Below are 26,858 nucleotides of genomic sequence, written 5' to 3'. Positions count from 1 at the left end.
AAGAGATGGAACTCATGGAACTCGTGGAAAACGAGCCTACGGCTCGTCCTTTCCAGTGCGACTGGCAGTCATGCAGTAAGGTGCGTCCCGTTCATCCCAAATGAGCATCTCTTTCTCCCCTGTTGCCCTCCATCTCGACGCCGTGAAGGGCTACTGACCCAGCAACAGAGCTTCAACCGCAAGTCAGACTTGCAAAGACATTATCGCATTCACACCAACGAGAGACCTTACTCGTGCAATACCCCCGGATGCGGCAAGAGCTTCATCCAGAGGAGCGCTCTCACAGTACACATCCGGACACATACCGGTGAGAAGCCTCATCAATGCCAGCATGTCGGCTGCGGCAAGCGCTTCTCAGATGTATGTGCAAGACCCATGGCCTCGCGCCAATGGCAACCCATGCCCGTGAGAAGAGACCGTAACTGACTTCAGCATAGTCTTCGAGTCTCGCAAGGCATCGTCGGATCCACACGGGCAAGCGCCCGTACAAGTGCGCCCATGATGGCTGCTTGAAGAGGTTCGCTTGAACTCGCTCTGGACCCTGCATTTGGCTGAGTGATGCTAACATGTACGCAGTTTCTGCCGGAAGACCACAATGGTGAAGCACCAGCGGAGGTCACACCAGCGAGGCATCCACTCGTCGGAGCTTGATGACTGCACCTCGGACTCGGGGAGCGAAGACTCGCCCTCGACACCCAAGAGCAGCATCATGCAATGGCCGCCTCAGGGTGTCCAGATGATAGGACCCCACGGCCAGACCCTGCACCGCGCTGCCTCTTTCGCCGACTTCGGCCAGCACATGAACAGCTTCGGCATCCAACACCCGTACGGTCACCGCCACAGCCTATCGTCGGGCGGCGCCCACGAGTACCACGGCCTTCCGCAAGTACACCACCTCCAGCAGCCGATGCACCCCCACGACCAGGCCCAGCAGCAGCAGCAACAGCAAGGAGTGCACATGCTCCAGCGCACCGCAAGCCTCCCGCAGCACACTTACTACATCACTGAACAGAACAACCCCGGCGTCGCCACCATGAACCCGCACCCGCATCCGGCCTCTCAGCCTCCCATGCAACCACAGTACCACCAAATGCCGCGCCAGGGCGTCGAGCGCTTGCCCCTCGAGATCCCATACACCCCCAACCCGGGCCTTTCGGGCAGCATCCAGAGCAGCCCGAGCAGCTTCTCTGCCGCCTCGGGTCGCAGCCCAAGCACACAAGACGGCTTCTACACCCACGCGCCCACAGCACAGGCCGCAACATATGCGCTGCACAACGCCTCGCCCGTCGAGCAGCAGCAACCGCACATGGTCGCCTACCAGGGCCAGATGACACCCCAACCCCAAGTCATGACCCAAGCTCCGACACCTCAGCAGGTCCAACAGGCGACACCCCAGCCACAGCCTGCGCCGGAACAATACCATCCACCACAGCCCCAGCCAGAGGAGCAGGGCTGGTATCACAGCGTCCCATATCAGTCGCCCGTCGAGGTGACAGCCATTGGCCAGATCGCCTACGGCAACGGCGTCTATGACCCGTGGGGTCCCAAGATGGAGTTCGAGGACCCGTCGATGCAACTGCCAAGCGCTCGCATCGAGAACATGTAATACCACCACCGCCACAAAAGCGTCGGGCTTCGTTCATCGTCTCTTGTTGTTCTTGCGAATCCTTCTCCTTCCTGCTTCATCCCCATGTCACAGCATCGTATAATCATTGTTAATCATCACCGCACCAATACCCCATCGGGGGCCTTCCAGACGGAGCGCGGAGGGGCCCCTTGTACCAACACTGCATTTGGGCTGTTTTTGTCTTTTCCTTTTTGCGTTGCGTTTCCTTGTTTTCTCTTTTCGACCTCCGGGTCCTCGGACGTAATGTGTTTTCTGTGGCTCGTCCACCAATCGAGTCGATATGCGCAGAGCTGTATCTGCATCTCCTCCTTTGCATTCTGCATGTCGTCGACGGGGAGGTGCCAGCTAGGCACTACCAGGCCACACACTTGCGCCGAGTGTGCTTGATCCATGGCGTCGAAACGGGGGATGATGGTCGCATTATCCCACCCACGCGCCACATGTTCTTTGTCCACCCCCTTCCTTCTCCTCCCTGTGAAGAATGAGGGGGACGACCAGAGGCCTCGACCATGTCGGCGACTCTTTTTTACCCCTTTAATTTCTGGATCAAAACTGCGATTTCTTGCATTCGAATTTTGACTTCGATGTGTTTCTGGATTTTCCTCATCCAATCCAGAGAGTTCGAGGCCTTCAGATTCGGGGGAAGTTGACTGCCCGGTATAACGACGTTCAACAACGAATGTCGAGGGGAGCAACTTGGCACTGAAGCCGGCATCAACCATATCCTTAGGGGAAGCAGCATACCACGGGCGCCGAGGCACGCACGGGACGGGATGGGAGGGAGGGGTGAACAGGAAACATGGATGGTTGAAGTGAACGAGTGAATCCGACATTGTTACGACATCCTGATCTTTACGGCCGCCTTCATGTCTTATGATATCTTGTGGAGGATGATGAGAAGCGGAGAGGGAGGTGAATGGGGGGGCCAAGGAACGAGCGAGCGAGAGTGGATGAGAAAGTGATGAAGGTCAGGCAGGGAGGATATTCCATCTTTCATTAATGAGGATGATGAGGGTGGCAGGGAAAGACAAGTGGAAACGGGAAATAAGAAAAAGGAACGCAAAAGACCATCGGGCGGGCCAAGCCCATCATCCCAGGGTGATTGGGAAGGAAAGACTTGGGTGTGGGTAAGACAAAAAGTGGAGGGTGGGTAAGAGTGGGGAGAGCCACGTCGACATCCCGTGTAACAACAATATGAAGGAACTACCAACATACCTGCACCGGCGATTCCCCTATCATTTTCCCATTCTTCTTCTTCATTGTCATGACTGACACAACGGTGCCTGGCTTGGGGGACACGGTGGAAGGATCTTGTCAATATGTGTACTTTAGTTTCTTTTTGGTACTTAGTCCTTGCTTTGTATTGAGGGTTTCGTTATATCCCAGGCCGTATCGCTTCGAGTTTGCGAACGAAATAAAAACCTGATCAGAACTTCATGTTGCCCTGCTGTGTGTGCCCTGAACGGTGATGATGTGAATGTGTTTGTTGGTTGACCCTCGGGTTCAGCGAGGTCGACGCTTTAGCCGGTTCAGACAGGTTTAATGGGCAAGGACAGGCAGAGTGAGGAGACAACCTAGAACATCTGTGTGAAGCAGAGCGAGCGAGGTTTTTTTCTGTCCTGCTCTGGTCGGGCGCCTGGATTATATGGGCTTTTAAGGAGCTATTATTCATTCACTGGCATTTTCCCCGAGAGGGGCGTGAGTGCGAGAGTGGAAGGATCAATAACGTGGCATAAATGTCGATATTTGGCTCAAGTGCCACCAGCGTCAGATGCGGTGAAGATCCCCTGGGCCTACGCGAATTATTTGGGCTGTTGCAGGCCGGCAATCTTGGATAATGTCGTCGGCCGCTCAGCATCCAGCAGTGAGCTGACCAACTGGTGAAACCAGAAGTGGCTCGCAGATGGGGAATATGGAAGAACACGACCTGCAGCACGGGCGATCAGAAAATAGAAGATTTCAATGCACCCAGCCAGGAAGGCACTGCCGCATTCGTTGGGCCGTGATGTACGGAGGTACAGAGTATGTCGATCTAAGATCATGACGAGGGGTCTTATCTCGGTAAATCACGTGCGATTCGGATGACTTTGGCTTTTTGAGGTTCCATTCCATGTGAATTAATAAGATTGTCGTCGAGCCTGGTCCAGGCTGATTGCTTCGGTCAAAGTACAGTACCCATAAGAATGCGTGGGCAGTCCGCTGGTCCCTTCTTGCATTCGGAATTTGCATCTGTGGTACCTCCGATTTCCGTTTTCGGTTCTCCCTAGTTCCGGAGATCTGCTATTTGCACATGCCCGGTCCGCGACCCACTGCAATTACGTCGATCGCACGTAGGCGGCAGGTACCGTAAATAATAGTTAACAGCCGGTCGGGATCAAGCGACAAAGCGCCGCCCCATTCCATTCTTCCCGACTGTCAGCGTCTTTACGAAGGATTTGTTCGGGACTAGCAGCTGATTTACCCAATCTCACCTGAAGCGCAGAAAGCCACAATCGTCGCAATTGATCGCTCAGCCCAACCACATCCACCCCCCCAACGATCCACCAGATGCGCCCGTCTAACCTCCTCGTCCTGGGCCTGGCGACAACGGCCCTCGCCCACGGCGATCACGGCGGCGGCGCTGGGTCGGCGAATATCCCAGCGGTCGACGAGAATGCGGACTGGATGACGAGACACATGGCCGGTAAGGTCTCTCACGCGAGACACGCGACCGTCCTGCGCTGCGTGGTGGGTCGAGGCGGTTGGGTGCAGCTCAGTGGCTAACGTTTGTTTCCTCTGCCTTTCTTCACGGCTGTAGAGGAGCACCACATAACCGAGTTCGACCCCGCGTCCTTCTTCGCATTACACGACTACGATGCCGACGGTCGGTGGGAACCCGAGGAGATCATGCGGACGTACGGCTTGATGGACGAGTCGAACAAGGACGTGTCGCAGGAGCGGAAGGACGAGATTGTCCGCGAGGTGCTGCGGCTGGCCGACCAGGACCAAGATGGGGTGGTCAGCCGGGAGGAGTTCCTGTATATGATTCGCTTCGGAAAGACTCTGCCCGACTTCGGAACGGGGCCCGGCCACCATGGCGACGACGAGTACGAGTATGAGATACACCATTGGGAGAAGTGAGTCCTCCAAAGGGCCATCCGGGATGAACCCCCTGAATGTTGGCATCCTGGATGCTAATCTGATCGAGCAGATACCACGACGAGAATACCAAACTGGAGGACCTAACACACCCCGAGGATATCGAACACTTCAGGAAGCACGAAGAGATGGAGGCGGAGGAGGAGAGGATGGAGGCAATGGCGAGAGAGTCCATCGTGGAGGCAAATATACCCGACAAGTTCAGGCGAGACAGGGGCTAGGTAGCCGGATAAGGCGCGGCCGTGGCAGGGTTCGGCCCATACATCCACACATAGATGTGAGATGCTCTTGTCATGTAACACTAATAACTGCGACTAGAGATTGTAGTATAGACATCAAAGACACAGTGCCAGACATCTGGAGCAAATGTCTTGACCTGTTCAACATGTTCGACGCTAGCGATCCTGTTTTGCCCACCGAGCCTCGCCCAAGTGTCAAATACCTCCTGAATCTCTTGTCGACGGCGTTGAATATCAGCAGCTCCGACATTTTCGTGCAGATGCAACCAGCCATCACCTGCACCCACAATAATCGACCACGCCGGCTCCCAAGTCTGCGCGCTGGATGGAAGGAGGCCGCAGTTGACGTGCACTACATCCATCTCCACCGTCGATGCTATCCTAAGCTCCTCGATTCTTCGCCTCGCGTGTTGGTTGTCTTCGAGGAAGACGACGATCCGTTCCCGGCCAGTCACCAGTTCCGCCGTCGGCAACGCAAGGTCGGCGCCCTTCACCACCCGAACGGGCCACCCATTTGCGTCGGCGCCTCTCCGCAGGCCCTCGACGCTCCACGGGTTCAGTTCCCAACAGAGCACCCCGAGGCCGAGCCTGGCATAGGAGAAGACGAAGTACCCGATCCCCGCGTAGAGATCAACAGCCCACTTGTCTCTGAGACTCGTCCTCGGGCGGACCCTACGGCTGAGATGTCCCTCCTCCCGGTCACCGGTAGGCGTGGGCGGCGGCGCATTGTGGAATGCTAGGAGACGGGCCTTCTCCTTGACATTCCCCCGGCTAAACATGGTCCATCGCGGAGCCCAGATCTGCCGTATGCCGTTCTGCTTGGTCGACACCCAGAACGCCGCTTCAAAGTCCTCTTCCGCGACGGCATCCCGACTCCCCCGCGCAATAGGGGTATCGGGCCCGAAGTCGCCATAGAGCATGCAAAGCCGGGTGGGGCGTCTTATGACGTTCTCTCTGGCCAGAAGCGGAGCAGCAGGACACAGCCCCTCCCCATGGCTCCTCCTGGGATCTGCAGCCGTGCCTTCGGGCTCGGACTCAGTCTTCGCGATTTGGAGGGGAATGCCTTCGTTGACGGCCAGATGGGTCAACGGCTGTCTTGAGCCCTGCGAAATTTCCGTCAAGATGCGGATCCAGAGCGCTTCAACCATGGGCTTGTCAAGCAGGCCTATGGTCTTCCATATGCCTGTGGCGAAGCTGTTGCTTGGCAGCAGAACCATTGGTTCGTAGACGACCCACCTTTTGGGGCCATCGGCAACGAGTGCCCTGCCTATGTCATCTGGGCTTTGCCCTATCTGCTCCAGAAACGGAGACGGTAGGGTAGAGGTCCATGAGAGAATCCCCGACGAGACAGGGTTGTTCTTTCTTTGCGGCGGCCTTTTCGACTTGGCTGTCGGTCGCATTCTAGCTACCTAGTTGAGCTAGAAAATCAGTTCTGTGCCAAAGTCTAGCCCTGCAAGTCCTCAAGCTACATGACTCTTCACATGCGCAGCTCACAAGTAACCTCACCGTTTGTATCGAGAATTGTCAGATCCGTTTCGGTTAGGGCTATTACTCTTGAGCATTACTTTTTTCCCGTTTCGCAACATGTACTTCCCAGGTAAGCATAGATACGGGAGGAGGGAGAGAAAAAGTGTAATAAAAATGATTTATATCCCACTTGAAGAGAAAGAGGTTAAGAAAAGGAATATGAAAAGAGGTGGGGCGACCAAAGCATCCCGGTCATCCGATCTAAAACTCGCGGCCCGCGTCTTGGCCCGCATTGACCGGGATTCATCCTTGCATGTCTTGAACTTCCCATCATGACTGGCCGAGGTTTGGAGACGGTACGGGCTGAGCATCTACTCGGAAAGGGGGGTGATAGAAAGACGGGCAGATCCATGCATTGATTTCCTACATATTGTTCCGAAGCAGTGTTCGGTTTGTTGACTGATGGCGGCCGTCAATGCTCGACTCGACTCGTGCCAGTGGTGTCCTGGCGGGTGTGAAAGTTGCCCCGGAGTCACACGGGAGCAGGATTATGCTTAGAGGTGTGGAATAGGGTGGAAAGGAGAACAATAAACGTGCCAAACAAGTAACCATGAAGAAAGGAGGCAATATCTTGACGTAACCGCCCCCTCCAACCTCCACATCTGACGTTGAAGTTTCCAATTGAGACGTCAAGCGGGCCGACTGACTTTGTGCCGTCAGTAACTCGTATGCTCGGAGCTTCGTTTTGTCGACCTGCCGATCTGGGACGAGCTTGGCATGCTCTGCATTGGCTCACGAGCATCATTCGACGTCAAGGCATGGCGCGATTATTGCGACCTGTCGAACAAAGCATCATCGATCAGCAAGCCACGTAGATGCTCCTGAGTTGAAAAGGCGGCGGTCGATCGCTCTCAACGTGGGCACCTGACCACGGCACGGCAACTGCACGGTACCACATGCGGGTAGTGAGACCTCGTCTGCCGCCGCCAGAGTCCCGGAGATGGCCTACCTTGCGGCCCAGTTTGCAAGCAATCAACCGGTCGGCAGCACGTAATATGGTGTGGCCACTCCTGGGCCAGTTAACTGAACACTGCGGGCCTTGGCTTGAGTCGGTTTAGGAATACAGGGCGCCCTCATGACAGCTGAAAGAACAACATTGACTTCTGGCGGTGAAAGACTAGACGTCTAGAGCCTTCAACGTACAGCTGGAAAAAGCAACAATGCTGGCGTCTTGTAGGCTTCATCCCAACTCCCGTTACGTCAATACGAGACGTGAAGCCGCGTTTTGGAGCCACCGCCGGTGATCTCGTACGGGAGAATAAGGGGCTTGCAGACGATGATGCTGAATGATGTTTCCAGTTTGCTGTGTGCTAAACCAGCGGTGAGCTGGGTTACTGGACGTTCGAGTTACACGCGACAGTCCTTTTTCAAATTATACCGAAGACTATTGCCCTTCGGCCAACTTTCAGCATTCAATAACAGAGCAGGGGAGGGAGGAGGCCTAGTTGCCTGAGCCAGCGTAGACGTCAAGTATAAAAGGAGTCGACCCCCCTATTGTCTTGTGACCCATCCGGCAGAACACCAGCTCTCTCTTCACTCTTGCAAGCTCTATCAGCACCAAATCAAGGCAACCCTGCCCTTCAAGACTTCCATCCTTGAGAGCCAGAGTTTTCGCATCTCAAAACATGGCCAACACCGCCGAAAGGGACGTTGGTAATGAATGCCCTACGACTTGCTGTTCGTCCATCGAATGAGTTGACTTGATGCTGATGCCATATTTCAGGCGCTGTCGTCGATCTAACCGCACCTGGAGACGGAGGAAATAAGTGGACCGCTCGACAAGTCGACGTGGGCCGCAAACCACCCACTGGCGACCCCAAAGACAGCGTCAAGGTTGACTGGTCCTTCGGGCCTGTTAAGGTACGATGAGCTAGCCACCCAGACCAGCTCACACAAGCACTCAAATTTCTAACCATGGTAAATTAGATCCTCGGGAACGTCAATACGAATACTTACGAGCTTGGTGTCAGTGCCATCCTCCTCGGCATTAATGTTGGCGATATCCACGGCGACTTGAAAGACGGCGTCAGACTCGACATCAACCTCTTTGCTGCGGAGGGGGACATTAGGTTCTATCTCAAGAACGGGAACGAGCTCTGGATTCGCCTGGACATCAAGATACTTTTTGACGGCATCTTCAGCGGGGATTACAGGATACTTCGCCTCTGAGTCCATCGGCTCGCTGATGGTCGAAGTCGCCGCCAGCTTAGGCTCTTTTGATCTCTCTTGATCTTAGTCGTTCATTAATGGCTTCTACCGGGTTGCCTATATATTACGACAGCAGCTTTATCTACATGAATTGATGGCATAACGCCCCAGGTTTCCTCCTCTCCTTCAAATTCAAAAAGTTCAACCTGGCATTTATGAAGTAGATGCTAAAGTAATATCGATTAACTACGCAAGTTCCTACATTCAGTAGAAGGGCCAAACCAATATATATGACTTCATGCATTGAATCCTGTGACACAGTGTTTGAATGTAAGAGATTGGGTCAGTTGCGACAATGTTAGTCGAGACAGTCAGAGAGGAGACAGCTTGAGAGGATCCTGCTACGACTACACCTATACTTCAAGCAGAGAACTGGCCAGGCTTCCTATTCAACCAGAGCAGAAAAAAGGAAATAGACCGCATGTTATGAACGCCTAACCTGAGGCAAAAGAAAACCACTTAGAAAAAAGGGGGGGTATCATGGACTTCCCAATCTAAAACCACAGTTGGTGCAAGGGAAGGTATTTACTCGATAATGCCAAAATGAGAAGAATTCACCACCAAAGCCGCCTTTGTTTCATTTACGCCGCGTCCCCGTCCATCGGACTCGGGGACTGCACAGTCAACCCTTCTTCCTCCCCCTCCACCTGACTGGCCGCCCCAACCCCACTCGGCGCCGTGGTACCCTGCTCCCTGATGACCACCGAGCCGGGTGCAGCAGCCCTTTGTGACCGCCTCAGCGCATTCCGCTCCTCCCTTTGCCGCACCATATCCATTTCGATCTCGATGGCCTTGAGTCGCCTGGACTCGACGTCCTCCCTCTTGACGACGCGTTTGAGTCCCTCCGAGGCCTGGAGCAAACCGTCGATGCTTATGGCGTGATTCGTCATCTGATGGTTGATGTACGTATACACGTTGGCCGGCGAGGAGCACTCGAGAAGCTGCTGCTCGTTTAGTTTGAGCAGGGCTAGCGCTACTTGGAACAGAAATGTGCTGCCGTCGTTGGTGCACAGCACAACATCCCATACGCGAAAGAGCGCCTCCGCAGACAGGCAGTCGGTGAAGACGCTGAGGAACCACTGGAAGGTCATGGTTTCTAGGTCGATGCTGAGGTCGTCGAAGTGCTGGCTGAGCTTCGGGAGGACTTCAGAGACGTACGTACGCAGAACCTGTTGGTCGGCCCGGGAAGCGAGGAGGCTGTGGTCGTAGTAGTTGGCAGGCAGGATGTTCTCGATCATCGTGGCCAGGATCCAAAAGGCTTCCTCGGCCGATGGGACAATCAAGAGCAGGTTTGCCACAACCAGATTCATCCCCTGGCAGTATCCGACCTCGACATTCCTCCTTGAGTAAGCAAGGAGAACTTCATTGAGTTTCGCAACCCCCGGCCCCTTGCGAAAGAAGATGTTGTCGGTGAGGGTGCGTGTAATGTCCGCTCTGATCTGCGAGGCAACCTGCTGGTCGTCGTCACTGGATGGTTGATTCACGAGGCTGTCATAATAGCCGGGCACACGTAAAGCAGCGGCTCCCGAACACTCGGTCCAGATCTTTGCTCGATACGCCACAGGGATGCCGCCGAGGACCAGATTTTTGAACTCGTTCCACTTCGCGCGACCGACTTTCCCCTTGTTTCCCAGGCCAGCAACTCCGATTATCTCGCCATCAGCCAGCTTGGTCTCGGGCATCGCGGTAGTAGCTCGCTGGAACCTGGCCTCGGCCGCCGCCGCCGCCGCCGCCGCAGCGGCTTCTCCCTCTCGTTTTCTTTCAGCCCGTACCTTGCGAAGAAAATCATTCCATCGAACTGTCCTTTCTCGCTGTAGGTTGTCATGAAGATCGCTGAGTTGGCTGAGCAGGAGTTTGACAGGCTCGGCGTCCTCCTTGACTAACGTCCCGGAAGGCGGGTTTCCTTCGGCCGCCGGTTGTGACTCGTTGTCCAATGCAGTCGTTGTGCTTGTTGACGGGAGGAAACCTCGCTCCTCCGACGTAATCAAGCCGGGCGACTTTGGGACTTCGCCTCCCTCCATAACTTCGAATCCCGGAACGCTGATCGACGGGGTATGGGAGAGCAGCTCCGTCGGGAAGGTGGCTATTTTCAGGTAGTCTTGCCATCGTTTGGGCTTCGCCTCGTCGCGTACTTCCTCTACTGAAGAGGGAGTGCCTGGTCTCTCCTCGGTCGCAGCATCATCTCTGGGCGCGCTGCTAGCCTCAACAGTGTCAGAATACATGCCACTCCGCCCGTTCGTGAGCATTTCGGAGCGGCTGCCTCGTTTTATGTGCTGGGTCACCTGAGATGCCTCTCGCTGCCTCTTCTTTCGGCGTTGATCGTAAATAAAACCGAAACGGTCAGTAAGGTATTCAGAACCTTGGTAATTGTTGTAAATATGAGTCTGCGTAGGCGGTTGCCCTTCGGGCGGCAAGATTGTGTCCATTTCCACCGGTCCGTAGCTCTCCTGCCGTGCAGCCGGGTCATGCATAGGGATGGAGCTCATGCTGTCCCAACGCTCCTGGGACTGTGCCCTTGACGGACCGCTGACCGGGATATTTTGGTTGCCAGCAGTGCGGCGCATAGCCATGAGAGCCTTTGGACCACCTTGGGTCGAAACAACTCTTGCCGAGGCACTGGTCCTCGCACTGGATGCTGACGGGGTCCTGAAAGGGCCCGTCGCATTTGCACTGCTTGCCCTCCCCCGGGATTCGCCCTCGCGAGCAGCTGTTGCACCACCCGCAACTAGTCTGAGAGCAAGGCTGGCAAGGGAAGCCTTCCGGGCGGTCTGGCCCGGCTGGACGCTAGATGCCCTACTCGAGTCTTGTAAAGACTCCGTATCGGGAGGGTTGAACAAATCCTGCGCTATAGTTGGTCGACGATCTCCGGCCGCCGGGGCCCTGACGACGGTCTGCTGCGGAACGTTGGAGGGTTCTCCATTGACGCTGCTTGGACCACTGTTTTTCTTGCTCGTCCCACCACCACCCCACAGGTACTCCTTCCAACCCTTGATGGTACTCTTGGTATTATCTGCGTCGCCAGGTAGGGAAAGGCTTCCAAGTCGGACTGTTGCGTCATATGCGTCGTCGAATCCATACATGTATCCGACATCATCCGTCATAGCATCGGTCATCAGATCTGATAAGCCCCTCCCCCCTGCGCCGTGCCTCGACTGTCCGCTCTGTTTAGCCTCTTGATCGAGTGTGCGCAATCTCCTCTCCAGGTCTAAGTTTGACAAGCCGCATTCCAGTATAATCTTTCGCAGGGCCCGCTCCCGCTCATTGGCCTTGCGCCGCAGAAAGGCAGCCTGCGCGTCTCGATGGGCCAGATCTTCGGCGAGCTGGCGCACGAGGTTCACGGCCCCGTGGCGGGAGATGAGGCGCTCGATATGTTTGTCATCGGCGTGATGCAAAGCTCCGGGGACCTTGTGGGCTGAGAGCGGCGCATCCTCGAAGAGAGCACCGCGGGCTGCGGATAAGCGTGGAGGGGACGTCGTCAGGCTGTCAACAATGGAGGGGCTAGGCTGGGTGCCGGATGCTTGGTGGGAGAGGGTGGTCGAGGACCGATCCCCGGGATCGGGAGCAAAAGGGCGCCTGTCGCGTGGTGACTCGGGAGAGAATGATGGGAAGGATGTAAGTGACTTGTCGGAGGCAGCAATTGACGAGGCCGAGCTGGATGGTTGTGATGTGAGCTTTCGTGTCTTGCCTGGGCGAACTGTCTGGGATCTGTAGCTCTTCATCGACGTGGAAGATTGTTGCGAGTAAGAACGTTCGAGCGGAACCGAGGCCTCGGAATCCATCGCATCAGCTTAAATAGCTTCATTGTCCACATAGAAGTCCAGTCTTGAAAGGGGGACCCGTCAGGCTAGTGATCTCGTGCCATGGCGGTGGTAGTCAGAGGTTGAGCGCATCAGGATGGATGCACGTGTCGCGGCTAAGCTTGCCTTAGCGCGCTTGATTGCTGCGACATCCTGCCAGCTGAGGGCACCTGCTTATGCACAGACCGCTTGCATCTGGCGACAAGCATGGCAAGCATGGATGTCAATTGTAGTGGCCCGATGAGCCTGCAGGGAAGAGCGTTGGTGCCCAACCCAATCCCCCGATGCCCTTATATATATATACTTCGACCGCGGTCTTGAATTGAACTCGTTAGCCTTCCGCTGCTCTTTACCTCACCTCACCTCACCTCTGCCTGTCCACGAAGTTATTCAGCATGAGTACACCTGCCCTGACGGGAATTCTCCTCAAGCTCTACGAGGAAGCCCTCGACGACACTGATACAAGTCAGCATCGTTTTGAAATGCGTACCTGCAGTATGCTTTTTCGGATCAAGACGTTTATTCCGTGACAAGCGGAACTTCGCCAGGTGAAGCCCCGCCCAACGAATCTCTAGAGAGTGTCGACGTGGCTGTGAAGAGATACGATACCGCACTTCACACACTCCAGGGTGTACTTTGGGTCAAGTGCGAACGCCCAGCAGGCGATATCATGGAACTGGAAAGCCAAGCCTTAGATGCGGCTATGAGGTGCATAGAAGCAGACGGGTTGCCCTGAATCTACGCAATGACTACGGTTGGCGTCTCGTTCCGCACGTGGTTTGTCGAGGAGGGCCGCCCAGAGCTTCAGCCGGTCCATGGAACTGCAGTTCAGGCAGATCGGCGACAATACATTGACATTGGTACGGACTCGGGGGTACTCGCCAACACAATCAATCTAGCGAAGACCGGGACTCCATTGAAAGACGCTCCTGTCATCCCAAACTAGGCTCTACCCAGCAACCCCTTAGAATACAGCACGCAAGAGGGGGGCGGGTCGTATCAAGGAGTGGAGGGCCTGGTCAGTGATCCTTTTTCGGCGACGGCCTTTCTGAGAGGAAGACACACGACTTATATAAGTACAAGAGGATCGGATAGCAGCATGGCCGGTCAAGGAGCGGGAATGCATCGATTATTTCCTTCGTCTAACTGGTGCACTCTATGTTGCTGCAGTATACCTTCTAGTGACTAGGGGAGCACTACCATTCAAAGCCACTATTCAAAAGAATGGCAACCCAGGTCAGTTTGCCGCGGTTAGAAGGTAGGTGTATAGTGATGTTGGCCAAATACACAGCCCCCTTACACGTCCTAAAATGGCCAACATGATCCTTGGCAACATGAAGTTTCTGGATGGTGCCCTGCTTTTAGAGCGTCTAGCAATAGTTTGACATAGCGAACGCCCTCAACCGTGATGTAATGCGCATGCACATCAAGGAAGAGATCGACAAAGGAATCAGTACCTGTGTGTTCTTGCGTCTGCACTTGAGCCGTAACAACTGCGCATTCGCGAACAAGATATGTAGCTATCATTAGCCATAATTCATTCAAAACGCGATTCAAATTTCATAAGGAAACCTTCGTCCGAGATTGCTTGCGCGTTCTATTTCAGGATCATGCATGGGAAGCTTAATTGGCATCACTGTGTTGCCCAATTGTATTGACATACGTCCTCCTCGTCCATGTCGCTTCTACCACCCAATGCATCGCCAGCAGAAGTACCTAGGTACAACATTGAGGAAGAATGTTGCGGAGGTGGTTGTCCCCGGTCAGCTGATTGGGTAACCATTTTTGCCTTGCCAGCCACTGAGCCATCAAAGTGGAGCAAAGCTAGGTACAAAATGTGGACCAATCATTCGAAGCAGTTACCTCTAGGTCAAATCTTCTGCCCTAAGGAACGAAAGCACGAGCCATCGGGGAAAGCGCACACAGGAAATTCTCAAATTGCCAGTTTTTTGAGAACTTCCACTCCTCAGCAACCTCGACAACGACCATTCGAGCTCATCCGCCACCATGAAGCTCAACATCAGCCACCCGAGCAACGGCTCGCAGAAGCTGATTGACATCGAAGATGAACGGAAGGTCCGGATTTTCATGGACAAGCGCGTATGTTCCCACCCTCAACCAAACTCGTCTCAATCTTGCCTTGCGCGGACGTGTCTTGATGCATTCGCGAAAACGGGTAATTGGGTTCCAGACTTTGACTAACCACGGTGATGATGATTGCAGATGGGCGCTGAGGTCCCTGCCGACAGCCTGGGCGACGAGTGGAAGGGCTACATCTTCCGCATCACCGGCGGTAACGACAAGCAGGGCTTCCCGATGAAGCAGGGTGTCATGCACCCGACTCGTGTCCGACTCCTCCTCTCCGACGGGCACTCGTGCTACCGGCCTCGACGCACCGGCGAGCGCCGGAGAAAGTCCGTCCGTGGCTGCATTGTCGCCCAGGACCTCTCCGTCCTCGCTCTCTCGATCGTCAAGGTCGGCGACGAGGACATCCCCGGCCTCACCGACGTCGTCCACCCCAAGCGTCTCGGCCCCAAGCGTGCCACCAAGATCCGAAAGTTCTTCGGCCTCAGCAAGGATGACGATGTATGTACAACTTCGCCCTACTATTTCGTCATCGCCTGCCCGATGACTGCGTTGGTGGATTTGGAGCAGTTCGGGTAGAGTCTGAGAGAATATCGAAGAAAGAAATAGGAGGCTAATAAGCTGTGTTTGTTCTGCGGCATTACAGGTCCGAAAGTACGTGATCCGACGAGAGATCCAGCCCAAGGGTGAGGGCAAGAAGCCCTACACCAAGGCGCCCAAGATCCAGCGTCTGGTCACTCCCCAGCGTCTCCAGCACAAGCGTCACAGGATCGCGCTCAAGCGCCGGCAGGCCGAGAAGGTGAAGGACGAGGCTGTATGTGGTTCCCGGCTCCCTCTCCAATACATCGAACTACCGCTAACCTCCCGGCACAGAATGAGTACGCCCAGGTCCTGGCCAAGCGCGTTGCCGAGGCCAAGTCCCTCAAGGCCGATCTCCGCAAGCGTCGTGCCAGCTCCATGCGCAAGTAGGCATCTGGCGTTTGGCAGGAAATGGATTCCGGTTTGCATTTTTCCAGAAAAGGCTTCTGGCGTGGCTCAGGTGCCAGTTCATCGTTGGTCTGTAAATGGCATTAAAACCCTCGGGCAGAATACTCAGAATGGGAGGACAATGAAGACAATGAATAAGCCGATGTGCTTTGATTGTGATGCAAGCCAACCTGCATGAGCGCGTGAGCGCTTGGGTTTCAGAAACCATGCTCTCTAGATCTCCATGTCAATGAATGCTACCGTTCCCGCAAGCCCTGTCCTATCCTGGAAGAAGTTTTCAAGATATATATACGTATGAAATCAGCATCTGTGGCACTCCCGACCGACGTAGTCGACTCAGGTAAATGCTATGCCTCGAGCTGCAAGCAACAAACAAGCCTCCCATGATTTTCGCCCATGACACCAATCTTAATGATAAGCCCGTATGATCACACTGTCTACCTCTCCTTTTTTCCTCCAGTATCATGGCCCCTTTCGGCCAACAGCGCAAGTCTGTAAAGACTGGAACCTCCTTATGAGGACACGACCCATCGTTTACACGGGGGCATGGGTGAACAGATAGCTAGAACGACCACTCAGCAAAGACAGTTCAAGCTTGGCGGACTGGGAGACATACCTGACACTCTCGCCAAAGTGCGTTCGCCGAATGGCTTCCGCGAGCGTTCCGCTGATGTCGATCACACTCAGCTTGGGGCAGCGCTCAAGCTTGTCGCCAATGGGCACTGAGTTGGTGACCACGAGCTGCGACAGACACGACTTGTTGATGATCTCGACGGCATTCCCGCTCAGGATTCCATCTGAGCATTAGACGGCGCATGTTAACCCACACGTCTCTAGGTTGGACAAAGGGCAAGGGACAAAGCACGCAAATGGGAAAGGGAAGTGGTTGGCACATGAGGGAGGGGCTGGGATCCTTACGGGTAACGATGGCAATGATCTTGCCTGCACCGTGGCTCTTCAGCGTTTCTGCAGCCTTGGCCAAGGTTCCGCAGGTGTCCGCCATGTCGTCGATCAGAATGGCGACCTTGTCTTTAACCTCGCCGACCAGGACCATGGATCCAACAACGTTCGGCCTCGGTCTCTCCTTGTGGATCAGCGCGAAGGCACAACCCAGGCGGTCTGCGATAGCGGTCGCCCTAGGGGTGGGGAGAGCTCCCGGTCAGCGCCTCGTTCAGAAAAGGAGAGAAGTAGGGCGCTTAGGGTTCTTCTACCTCTTAGCCCCGCCCGCGTCGGGGCTCACAATGACGGCCTCCTCACTGCTCAGGTTCTCCTTGATCCAGCGGAGCACGGATGGTTCTGCGTAGAGATTGTCGACGGGGACATTGAAGAAGCCCTGAATCTGAGAGGCATGGAGGTCAATCGTGATTACATGACCACACCTGAAGACTTGTCAGTGCAATGGCAGGGAGGGCACAGATCCCAGAAATGACGTTACCCTGCCGTCTGCAGCATATTCGCGATCAACCTCGCCGAAATGGGCGCCCGGCTCTTATCTGTGGACAGACTCGGGTTAGGATCGGTTACGACGGAAGCACCCAAACTCGGACTCCGGCCGAATCTAGCCGGGCAGAAGGGGTATCGGATGGAGGTGAGGCTAAAACACCCCGGGTAGTAACCCACCCTTTTTATCTTGACGCGCATAGGGGAAGTTGGGGATCACGGCGGTGATCCTTCGCGCGGACGCAGTTCGGCAGGCGTGAATCATAATAAGCAGCTCCATGAACTGGTCGTTGATCTCGCCGGGGGCAGTGGATTGGAGGATGAAGACTTAGAAAGCCCGGTGTTAGTTACTGGATCGAAAGCTCATGCAGCTGGGGCGTGGGGGCGTGGGACAAACCATCTTCATCTCGAACGGATTCGCCAATTGTAACGCTGCGAGGGAAACATTGTGAGCCCCTGTCCCAATGGAATTGGTTCAAAGCCAACTACCTCGTTTCCTGGTTTGAGTAGTTCATGCTCATCGTCTTCGCTATGCTGATGCCCAGCCTGTGATCACCCGTCAGTCCCATCTTTCGAATTCGAAGGTGCTCAGCCACTGCTGGAAGGCTGCCTCAACTTACCGATCCGCGACCAGCCGAGCTAGCATCGGGTGGCTATTGCCCGTGAGCAATTTGATCTCGTTCGCCATGTCACCCATGGGAGGCGAGGCGAAAGGGTGCGAAACGGGGAGAGTAAAGACGATTGAAAACTTGAGCTGCAGCGTGCAAACTTTTAGCGCGGGGTTTCTTCTATCAGCGAATGGAGGGGCAGCTTATCCTCACAAGGCGGGGGGGCAGATGCAAGGTTGCGAAGGTGGCGCACAACGAAGATTCTTGACTCTATGCGTAGGTACTTGATGACGGTGGGAAGCAACAATCGGGCAAGTTTGTACGTCTACGGATCGGTTTGCAAGAGGGTCTTTCGCATAAGCCGCGGCGTGACAATTTCTGTGGTCTAGTCCTATCTTGGTCGCTTCTTAAATCGTGGATCCTGTCTTGGTCTTGTGGGGAAGACTCCCGGTTTGCAAACAGACTGGGAGTCGTCTTAGCGACGTATTAATAGTGGACGTCAATTAGCCCGCATTCTGAATTGCAGGCCGAGGTAAAAGAGAAGCCAACAACAATGATATGTGCGAATAGGAGGAGACTTGCAACAGACAAACAAACAAACAAACAAACAAACAAACAGCAGCATAAGATCCGGTGGAATGGATTTCTAAATTTATCATCGCTCTGACGAAACAAAGAAGAGCATCCGAAACCGGCACTGCCGCGACTATCCGGGACTTATTCGTTAAAAATCTGATATGCGAAGGACGCACGTCCCGAAACGACGAGGGAGGCACCCTAAAAATAGAGAAGGAACCAAATTGAATATCGAGTTGTTGATGGTTTATTTTTCACCTGCGGCGGAATTGTAACATGAATTTGAATGCGAATTGCGAGTAGGTCTTCTGTTTGTCCCAAACGTAACACCTTCCCAAGAATAAACGCGTTTAGGGATAATGGGCGCAGAACGTATTAGAGACTGCAACCCGTAATACTCTGATTCCTCTCGAGGATATCGAAAGTCCGCCCAAGGGCCGTTCGTTACTCAACAAGTACTGAGGAATGAGCATGGCATTGCAGGGTTAGAATCGAAAGCTGCCAATTGATTGTTGGATTGTTAAAGTCTCCAATTATCACCTCAACTACCTAAGCTAGGTAGCTTAGGTTGTTCTTAGACGAGTCTGTCTTGTCGGTTGGTACCTCCTGAGAACTGTATTTACTTACCTTACCTAGGGAGGTAGTTTGAATACTGGAGAGCTTTAACCTCTTGAACTTGTATGGCACTTTTAATACTGTCTCTTTGGCGATTATCGAAATTGCTTCGAGTTCTGCCCAATTTTCTCCTCTTTGAATGAATAGGTTAGGTAGGTAGGTGGGATCAACTCTTGGTGGACACAAGGGAGTCACGTGCACTCGCGTGACATGCCTGAGGGGCCAGGGCTGGTACGTACCGAGCCGCTAATGCAAACTAACGCATGCTTGCCGCTACTGCCAAGAACCAACAAACTCATCATCTTTTGACCTCAACCCTTGCTCAGATCGCCGAACTCATCAACCATTTTCTCGTTTGCATCCCTTGACATCCCATTTTCATTCCAATACCCCGCGCTCCATCAAAGACCCCGCTCTCCTCACGCCTCGATCTGTATGATAGTACAATATCGCCGCCTTTGCTCGTCCTCAATGAGTTCCCAATCTTCGCCATGATGACCCGGACTCGGCCAGCACCGGCTCCGCCCCCTCGGCAGATGCCGCAGCGTGCTACCAAAATCCGGAGCGTTGTAGTGCCGGAACCAAGACCCGCCGCCACAAGAAACACGAGCGGTAGAGTAACACGAAGCTCCGCGGTTCTGGACCCTCTGGTTCTGAACCCCGACGATGGTGACCAGGATTCTATTTCTCGCGATTCCGCTGCCGTACAACCACACCGTCTCAAACGTGCCACCTCTGCAGTTGGCTTGGCAAACCGGAAATCCAAGCGCACTCGCCACCATTCTGGCTACTACGGCGAGTCGTCGGATGAGGACGAAGACAACAATGCCTACCTATCACCAAATACTGATGGTGAGGCCCGGGCGGCTGCCCCCACCACCCCCACCAGAAATCGCCGCCCTCAGGCCAAGCCGACTGGTGCAACACCGAGAACCAAGCGCACGCCTAAAGGCACCCTGAAGACTGGAGAACCCGTCGCTCCTACGCTGGAGTTGGGTGTAATTCCCCCTTGGAGCGAGCTCCCCTACTTCATCCTGGTCCAGATTTTTGAGTCTGCTGCACCAACCCCACTTGACTGGGCCTCGGTACGCTGGCTCTTAGCGATGAGCAGAGTATGTCGCGCATTCGCGGAGCCAGCGCTCACAGTTTTGTACAAAAGCCCTCCATTGCTGTCACCCGCAATGACGCACAGCTTCCTCGATAGCCTCGCCAGTCAGCCCGATTCCACCCTGTTCAACTACCGACAAAAGATCGAGAGACTTGAAATTGACGTCGGAAATGTGGTCACCAAGACGTACCGTGGTGTCCAACTGGATCTCAGAGCTCTTGTCCAGCACCTCCCTCGGCTGATGGAGGTTAACCTTTGGCATCAGAAAGACAACGCGCCTTATCGTGAACTAGATGACAACTTGAAATGGCATTATCCACCTCAGCTATTCGAAGGTCTCGGTGTTCAAATTGGGCCTGATGGAGTCGTCAGTAGTTCCACCGAAGAGGACGCCAGGTTCGCCAAATTGAGAAGTTGGCGGTGGAGCAGCCGGATGCTGGGTCCAAACATGAAATTGGACAGCCTCCGGGATCTCCATTCGGCTCCGTGCTTCGTTGGGCTTCGGAAGGTCGCCTTTGTTAACTTTCAGATGCCGTCTCTCCATGCTGCCAATCCGGAAGACCCAGATGTCATGGAAAGGGACAGAAGCTTCGTCACGCGCCTCGGAGAGTCCATCAGCGCACTGCCAGAATTAACACACCTTGTTATCGAGTCCTCCACGGCAGTCACGGAGCAGCTCCTCCCACTGTTGCCCAAGACCATCCAGCACCTCGAGCTCGTCAACTGCTGGGACATTGGAGCCGAGGATGTTGCTGAGTATCTACTCTCGCACGGATCTGCACTTCGTCACCTGACGCTTCATCATAACCAGTCGCTCAGTCTGGCCTTTCTACCTGTTTTGGGCATTGCCTGCCCGAACCTCAGGTCCTTGAGCATGAACCTCACCTATTTCAACCATCATGCGTTTTACAGAGATTCCGATCCCTGTTACGATGCGCTTCTCGCCCCTGGCCAGATCCCCACGTGGCCACCGGCCCTCCAGCACCTTGAACTGAAAAACTTGAGGAAGTGGGACGCTGATGCCGCGGAGAATTTCTTCCAGTCACTCGTGGACGGCGCGGCCAACCTCCCCATGTTGCGCCACCTCGATATCAAAGCGATGCTGGACATACCTTTCCGCCAGCGGTCACAAATGCGAGACAAGTGGGTCGCAAAGCTGAACGAAGTGTTCCTTCGCAAGTGGGAGGATCCGCTTCCCTTCCACTCATTGCGATCACGGGAAAACGAGGAGCCATCCGAGATAAGGACCCCCTCTAAAAAGCAGCGCAAGCCCAGCGCGGGATCACTATCGTCAGCCCGGCGAAGCCATCGAATCGCAACCCAAATACCGAGTTCATCGTCCCGTGCAAGTAGTGTTGGCCGAGATCTGAGAACCGCTGGAGGACGGCCTTCCTACGCTGAGCCCGATACTGATGAAGATTTTGACAGCCTTGGCAGTGATGACGACGAAGATAACGCCAGAGATCAGTCCTCTGGTGCGGAGCATAAACCACTCTCCCCAGAGACGGAAGTGGGCTCCTTCGTCCAAGGCATGTGCAACATAGTTGACATCCGGTTCGATAACCAAAAGCCGGTCGAGCACCAGTGGCACATGGAAGACTTTCTAGACTCGGAATCCGACAATCCAGCCGATGAAGACTGGAATGGAGACAGAGATATTGACGATGACTATGCTTGGTGATCGTGACGAGGCCCACAGGACCTTGTTTGTATTTGTTTCTGTTTCATGTATTTCTGGTTCCGTTAGACCATACATGCTGAGAGATAACTCGCATTGATCTGAGCCGCGGTGGCTGTATAACAGGGAGTTTTGGCCGAGGCAGCTATTGCGACAGCATTAGACACTAACGGGGTGGCAACACAACTCGGAAGGGCTCAGTGGACTCTCAAACTTGCTTCAACTTATAGTTAGATGGCAAAAGAAGGCTTGGTTTCGTCTCTCTATCGATGCCAACTTTGTGCTCATGTCTACCTAGGCTACTACAATGAGAAAAGGCCACGAGCCGAGTCTAACTAAGTGCATAATTCGTGTCGAGGTTGTCCCAAGTCAGAAATCGTAAGCCAGACCTCCCTAGCCACGGAACCATGACTGCGACATTTGCAGGCCTTGGAGGAAAAGATTTGGGGGGATACATAGTTTTAAGCCGCCGGCAGAGCTCCCGTCTCATTTTTCTCCCAGTCGAATAAATTATATATATATTCATGAATATTCATTCACTTATGTGCCACCGCACCCCCTGGCCCAAGAGCACGCAGCGCGAATCGTTGTAAACTGGAGCACGCTGCCGGGGGCTGTAAGGATTTCATGTCTAGTATCCCTGATAACTTGGAAGTTGCCTACCTAGACTAGAGTCTAACGGGAAGTAAGAGGAGATGAAGCAAACAAGCTTGGTGTAATCACGTGTAACCACGTGTAACTTCAACCCCGAATGCTCGGTTCTTCCGCTGAACCCAGGAATTGGGGCCTTGAATGGAGATTGACTTCACCCTGCCCTCTCTATCTTAGGCAGTATCAAAGTAATTTCATGATACTCATGTATCCACATACCTTGGATGCTTGGGCCTGAACTGGAGTCTTTTCAGAACATCCGTGATCATCATCAAGACTACATCTGCCTGGACATGAATGATGTAAGGCTTTGAGGCTTGAAAACCACCATAACATATGCTCAGAAGGGCAGGGGAAGAATATAACCGGAACAACCGCTTTTAAGTGAGGAACCTGTATTTGGCATATCAACGCTGCGGCGCGCTTATCTAATTTTAGCGATTTTTCAGTGCTTCCAATAGTTGAGCTTAGTTGAACTAATCTGTACGTGTGTGCAGGTTCCAGGTTGTTGTGCTGATGATTGGTTTGCCGAGGTCGAATGCTCTCAGCCAATACATCGATAGAGAGTTGTTGCCTCGCGTTCCTCAGCGAGGCAGGAACCCCTTGGGTCCTCCAAGTGAACAAGTCGCTGAGTGGAAGCGGAATGAGCCGTCATATCTAATCGTTGATTTATCTGCCTGTGGCTCAATTCAGTTACGGAAGTATGATTCAATGGCATTGTGCCCGCGTCACTCGCAATTTCGACAAGAGAGCAGGACTACCAAGGTAGGTAGGTAGGTACCTAGGTAGCCACAATCCAAAATCCTCCTCATTGACAGAGGGCCATTGTTTTGGAGACGTCTTCAAAAATCGGGCAATCTGCGAAATCGATTGGTTCTAGCAGATCCATGCCTGTCCATGTTTATCGCACCATAAAGGAGCCGTTAAGGTGCGACCGGAAAACTTGCTGAGGCAGGTACACAGTGCATGTACCCTGCTACCGCGAAGCCGACCCTAGCCTGTCTGGGCACTGGCAGCCAGCATCCCGCCCCAGAACAGCCAGTCGGGATTCAGCGGCCAATTTTGGCACCGACCCCCAGGTGAACCAAGAGTGGAGCCAATGGGACAAGGGGATCGCGATAGATTCTCAATTTCATCCTCCACGGTTTTTGGTACGCGTCTTTCCCTCCCTTTCTGCGCTTTCTTCCTTGTACACCCCCTTTGTTCGCCAATGTGTCCTTTTGCTTCTCTGTATATGCCCTCACTTTTTCAGACACTCTATTGGGTTCCCACTATACTTAGCAGGCCAGGCCGGGCGCATTCTCTCATGAGAGGCTTCACCTCTTCCGAGGCCCTCTGATCAGGACATCGCCGCCACCACATCTCTCCCGTTTGCGATGAGCATTCCTCGTTGAAGAGTCTCTCAGTCCTTCCCGTTCTGACCTACTATTCTCAACTATTCTGTGTTATCCTCAGTCTCATCATACCTGGGTCAGCATCAAGCATCATCCTTATCACCGTCGTCATCAGATATTCGCGTTGTCGCGACCATTTCCTTGTAGTCGTCTGCGCTTCTCTCCCCTTCCCCTGGGTGGCTCCGTTTCGCAGAGCATTGCGTCATCTCCGTTGCACGTCTTCTTCCCAACCTAGTTGACGAGGATTCAGCGGTTCAGCGGCAACCCCCTTCCCCATTGGTAGCAAGCTGCACCATGCAGCTCTCGCCGTCCCTGTCCCCCCCATCGCAGCAGTCGCAAACCGCATCGGCCACGGATCGGTTCTCCCGCATTGCCTTCAGGGTAGCAGGCTCATTTGTGTTTTCAGGATCTCATGTCGTCCTTCCACCATGTCCAACCTAAATTGGCACACTCGCAGGCTCCCCTACCTCCACAGGAATTGGATGGCAGCGGTCAGCCACTGGCAGACCATGGGCATCAAACTATCCTCCCCATCCCGGCAACCCGGCGACAAGTTTCTCGACCACGACGATGACCACTATCATCGTCCGGCCAAGCGCCGTCGCTTTGCCGCGAACTCTCCCGAGTCTGGCGCTGGAGTCGATGACCTGGACGGCTTCTTACTTCCAGGCGACCGCGACAAGGTCGAAAAGGCCTTGCGCATTGAAGTTCTCAAGATCGACCACAAGGACTCGTCTCGAGTCAAGTTCAGCGGCATTTTCAACGGCCTCATCCCGCCCCAGGTCAAGGACGTTACTGACAGCACGGCGCGCTGCCGTATCTCCATCTCCTGCCAGAGGAACGATGAGCGCGTGATACTGCATGTTGACAGCCAGATCTGTACCATAAAGACCTTCAAGAACCCTGTGGGGCCGTCCCGCACTTCGAGGATCTACCTCCCGCAACCATTCCATGTCCCGCAGGAGAAGATCCTCATTGAGCGGGACGACGATGACGTCTTCGGCCTTGCCGAGTCTTACACAGTGCTCGTTGAGCTCGAGTCGGCCGGGGACCCCAACTGGCCACCACTAAACCTAGCTCCCCCAAACGACGACGAGCACGTCTTCTACAACCGGGGAGCCCAGTCGTCCCGGCAGTGGGTCCTTAGTGCCAGTATTGCCGAGATGTTCAACCGCAACCGGAAGGCGGTTGCTTTGCGCCTCAAGAAGAGGAAGCCCCAACCCGACGTGCTTACCGACTACGTTTTGGATGTTGATGTCCGCTGGACCTCGGGCCTCTCGTCTAGCAGAATGGCCAGGCGCTTGGAGAAGGACGTCATGCCTTCTATCACGGTGATTCATCCCAGCGAGGTTCTACCACCGGATCCGCCCGTGACCAACGGCGTGGCGATCGTCCATGGCCTCGACGGCCATGTCAACGGGGATTTGGTCAACGGTGACGCAGGCGCCTTGGCGAATGGTCACGTTAACGGCGATGTTCTGGATGACGCGGATGAACAGGCGGAAGGGGAGCTCACTCCCAGCCGGTCACGCAGGGCGAGGCATCAGATCAATTACAACCTGAAGCTCCTAAGCGACCAGGCGGCGGGCAAGGAACGGCGGAGACGAAGGAAGGCGGCGGGCGAAAAAACCGATCACGCGGACGAGTGCAGAATCACCTATCTTCTCCCGCCGGAGCAGTTTTCGGTGGACGACTTCTCGTGCTGTCTGTGTGGCGCCCCTCATCAGTCCCTCAGTCAGCTCCGCGCTCATCTTCTCGGTCACGAGAAGTACGATTTCGATTTCGATCTGCGCCCAAAGGGAGGCTACCATGTCTCGGTTGCCCACATCCATACTGGCGGCAGTGGTGCTGTTTCTCCGCTCAGGAGCAAGGTGTACCAGCTCGGCCGACCTATGAGGCCGTTTGACCTTGAGAAATTCTTAGACGGGGACGATTCGTGGATTACTTCTCGATTGGGTCCGGACAACGATCGTGACCTGGGCCCCATGAAAACCGTAGGCCCAAAGGCTCTGCCAGAAGTAAGATCTTCCAAAAATTCAACGGCTTGCATCAGGAGAGTGACATACTAATGGTCTCGGCAGATAACTGCTCCTAAGGCGAAAAGGAAGAGAGCGCTGGTCCCCCACACCAAGCAGCCGCTCTTCGACCCGTTGAGCAAGGTACTCCTTGAGCCGGGTTCGGAGATTAGGCCTTATGTCGCAGATAGTACCTGGCTTATCCAGAAGCACGGCGACACCCTCCAAGACTTTGTTGATGTCGATGCCAATGAGAAGGAGTACATCAAGGTGTGGGATGCCTTCATCATGAAGTTGCACCTCACCTCGGAACTATATCTTCCCCGGGAGTTCCTATCGTTCGTCAGGCAGAAAGCGCCGTGGATTGTCGCCAAACCGTCTCGAGCCCACGAGTTCAGCAAGCACGCCTTGGTCTTGTACACGCGGAACACGATTGACGAAGGCGTCATGAACACTGCCTTGCAGTGTCTAAACGAGGCGAGACTGCAGAAGCCTCTGGAGGAACCGAAACCGTCACCCAAACAGAAATTATCCAATGGATGTGCGGTTTGTGGAAAGCTGGTATCAGGACCCTCGTATCTAGTCTGCTCCGAGGCCGTAAGTGGTTTCCTTTCTTTGCCCTCGTCACGACCCTGGGTCGGTTCCAGCAAGTTGTCTTGATACTGAACCAAGTGCACTAGGACTGCAAGAAACGGCTCTATCACGATTATTGCGTGACAGATCCGAAAATCCCCATTGAGGACAGGGATTTCTGGAAATGCAACAGCTGTGCAAAATAGCTTTGGGGTCTAGAGGAAGTTATGGGACGGCTCCAGGAGGTAGTTGGGGCTCATCCGTCTGAGGAGGACGTACCGGGAGATTGGGAGGCAGAACACACTACGGCATGGTTGCACGAAGAGGTTGGAGCTGTTTACAAGACACATATACCTGTGTCTAGCGAATTACTTTGGTGTACTTCACGGTGTAAAACACGCCCGTTCCATTTCTCGTCAGACACATAGGGGTTACAACCGAACGACTGGGAGGTGACTGAGCATGGATTCAGCGCTGTTGCGAGGCAAGAGAGCAACGTAGCTTGAAGCTGAAGAGCTGGAGAGTAATCGAACATCAGATATATAGCACCCACGATGCGTCCAAGTGAATTCATTGCATGTAGAAGAGCGAG

At 54.3% G+C, this 26,858-nt stretch overlaps 10 protein-coding genes across 10 annotated transcripts; 6 read left to right on the top strand and 4 right to left on the bottom strand.

Annotated features, from left to right (window-relative positions):
- Positions 1 to 5: 5 nt before the first annotated feature.
- On the top strand, positions 6 to 1,606 carry QBC33DRAFT_554135 (uncharacterized protein; the record flags this gene model as incomplete). Its single annotated transcript, XM_060429478.1, has 4 exons — positions 6 to 80; positions 169 to 360; positions 438 to 517; positions 577 to 1,606. 4 exons carry the CDS (start codon positions 6 to 8, stop codon positions 1,604 to 1,606), a joined length of 1,377 nt encoding a protein of 458 aa, XP_060288903.1.
- Positions 1,607 to 1,687: 81 nt separating this feature from the next.
- Positions 1,688 to 2,384, bottom strand: QBC33DRAFT_522208 (uncharacterized protein). The gene has a single exon (XM_060426524.1). It carries the CDS (start codon positions 2,347 to 2,349, stop codon positions 1,723 to 1,725), a length of 627 nt encoding a protein of 208 aa, XP_060288902.1. The 5' UTR covers positions 2,350 to 2,384; the 3' UTR covers positions 1,688 to 1,722.
- Positions 2,385 to 3,768: 1,384 nt separating this feature from the next.
- Positions 3,769 to 5,299, top strand: QBC33DRAFT_522205 (calcineurin B-like protein 4). The gene is made up of 3 exons (XM_060426523.1): positions 3,769 to 4,310; positions 4,425 to 4,743; positions 4,818 to 5,299. Exons 1-3 carry the CDS (start codon positions 4,175 to 4,177, stop codon positions 4,984 to 4,986), a joined length of 624 nt encoding a protein of 207 aa, XP_060288901.1. The 5' UTR covers positions 3,769 to 4,174; the 3' UTR covers positions 4,987 to 5,299.
- QBC33DRAFT_522200 (tRNA wybutosine-synthesizing protein 2) lies at positions 5,021 to 6,701 on the bottom strand. Its single transcript, XM_060426522.1, has one exon. It carries the CDS (start codon positions 6,402 to 6,404, stop codon positions 5,067 to 5,069), a length of 1,338 nt encoding a protein of 445 aa, XP_060288900.1. The 5' UTR covers positions 6,405 to 6,701; the 3' UTR covers positions 5,021 to 5,066.
- A 1,369-nt stretch (positions 6,702 to 8,070) lies between these two features.
- Positions 8,071 to 9,010, top strand: QBC33DRAFT_27062 (uncharacterized protein). Its single transcript, XM_060423183.1, has 3 exons — positions 8,071 to 8,184; positions 8,255 to 8,391; positions 8,458 to 9,010. Exons 1-3 carry the CDS (start codon positions 8,157 to 8,159, stop codon positions 8,698 to 8,700), a joined length of 408 nt encoding a protein of 135 aa, XP_060288899.1. The 5' UTR covers positions 8,071 to 8,156; the 3' UTR covers positions 8,701 to 9,010.
- On the bottom strand, positions 8,957 to 12,651 carry QBC33DRAFT_522193 (putative tbc1 domain family member 10a protein). Its single transcript, XM_060426521.1, has one exon. It carries the CDS (start codon positions 12,516 to 12,518, stop codon positions 9,321 to 9,323), a length of 3,198 nt encoding a protein of 1,065 aa, XP_060288898.1. The 5' UTR covers positions 12,519 to 12,651; the 3' UTR covers positions 8,957 to 9,320.
- Positions 12,652 to 14,399: 1,748 nt separating this feature from the next.
- Positions 14,400 to 15,897, top strand: QBC33DRAFT_522189 (ribosomal protein S6e). Its single transcript, XM_060426520.1, has 4 exons — positions 14,400 to 14,636; positions 14,760 to 15,122; positions 15,268 to 15,435; positions 15,495 to 15,897. The coding sequence occupies exons 1-4, from the start codon at positions 14,544 to 14,546 to the stop codon at positions 15,588 to 15,590; spliced, it is 720 nt and encodes a 239-aa protein (XP_060288897.1). The 5' UTR covers positions 14,400 to 14,543; the 3' UTR covers positions 15,591 to 15,897.
- Positions 15,898 to 15,964: 67 nt separating this feature from the next.
- On the bottom strand, positions 15,965 to 17,979 carry QBC33DRAFT_26917 (phosphoribosyltransferase-like protein). Its single transcript, XM_060423172.1, has 10 exons — positions 17,864 to 17,979; positions 17,669 to 17,809; positions 17,538 to 17,594; positions 17,446 to 17,480; positions 17,229 to 17,375; positions 17,044 to 17,101; positions 16,820 to 16,987; positions 16,527 to 16,744; positions 16,225 to 16,405; positions 15,965 to 16,170 (listed from the first exon to the last, which is right to left on the bottom strand). Exons 2-10 carry the CDS (start codon positions 17,743 to 17,745, stop codon positions 16,143 to 16,145), a joined length of 969 nt encoding a protein of 322 aa, XP_060288896.1. The 5' UTR covers positions 17,746 to 17,809; positions 17,864 to 17,979; the 3' UTR covers positions 15,965 to 16,142.
- Positions 17,980 to 19,146: 1,167 nt separating this feature from the next.
- Positions 19,147 to 22,081, top strand: QBC33DRAFT_522181 (uncharacterized protein). Its single transcript, XM_060426519.1, has one exon. The coding sequence runs from the start codon at positions 19,339 to 19,341 to the stop codon at positions 21,634 to 21,636; it is 2,298 nt and encodes a 765-aa protein (XP_060288895.1). The 5' UTR covers positions 19,147 to 19,338; the 3' UTR covers positions 21,637 to 22,081.
- A 1,784-nt stretch (positions 22,082 to 23,865) lies between these two features.
- On the top strand, positions 23,866 to 26,538 carry QBC33DRAFT_26874 (uncharacterized protein). The gene is made up of 3 exons (XM_060423168.1): positions 23,866 to 25,696; positions 25,760 to 26,290; positions 26,374 to 26,538. The coding sequence occupies exons 1-3, from the start codon at positions 24,107 to 24,109 to the stop codon at positions 26,470 to 26,472; spliced, it is 2,220 nt and encodes a 739-aa protein (XP_060288894.1). The 5' UTR covers positions 23,866 to 24,106; the 3' UTR covers positions 26,473 to 26,538.
- The last annotated feature ends 320 nt before the right edge of the window (positions 26,539 to 26,858 follow it).

This window comes from Phialemonium atrogriseum (assembly GCF_030411735.1).
Source record: "Phialemonium atrogriseum strain 8032-3 unplaced genomic scaffold QBC33scaffold_1, whole genome shotgun sequence".
NCBI classification, from domain to species: Eukaryota; Fungi; Ascomycota; class Sordariomycetes; order Cephalothecales; family Cephalothecaceae; genus Phialemonium; species Phialemonium atrogriseum.
This window is presented reverse-complemented; position numbering and strand designations above follow the sequence as displayed.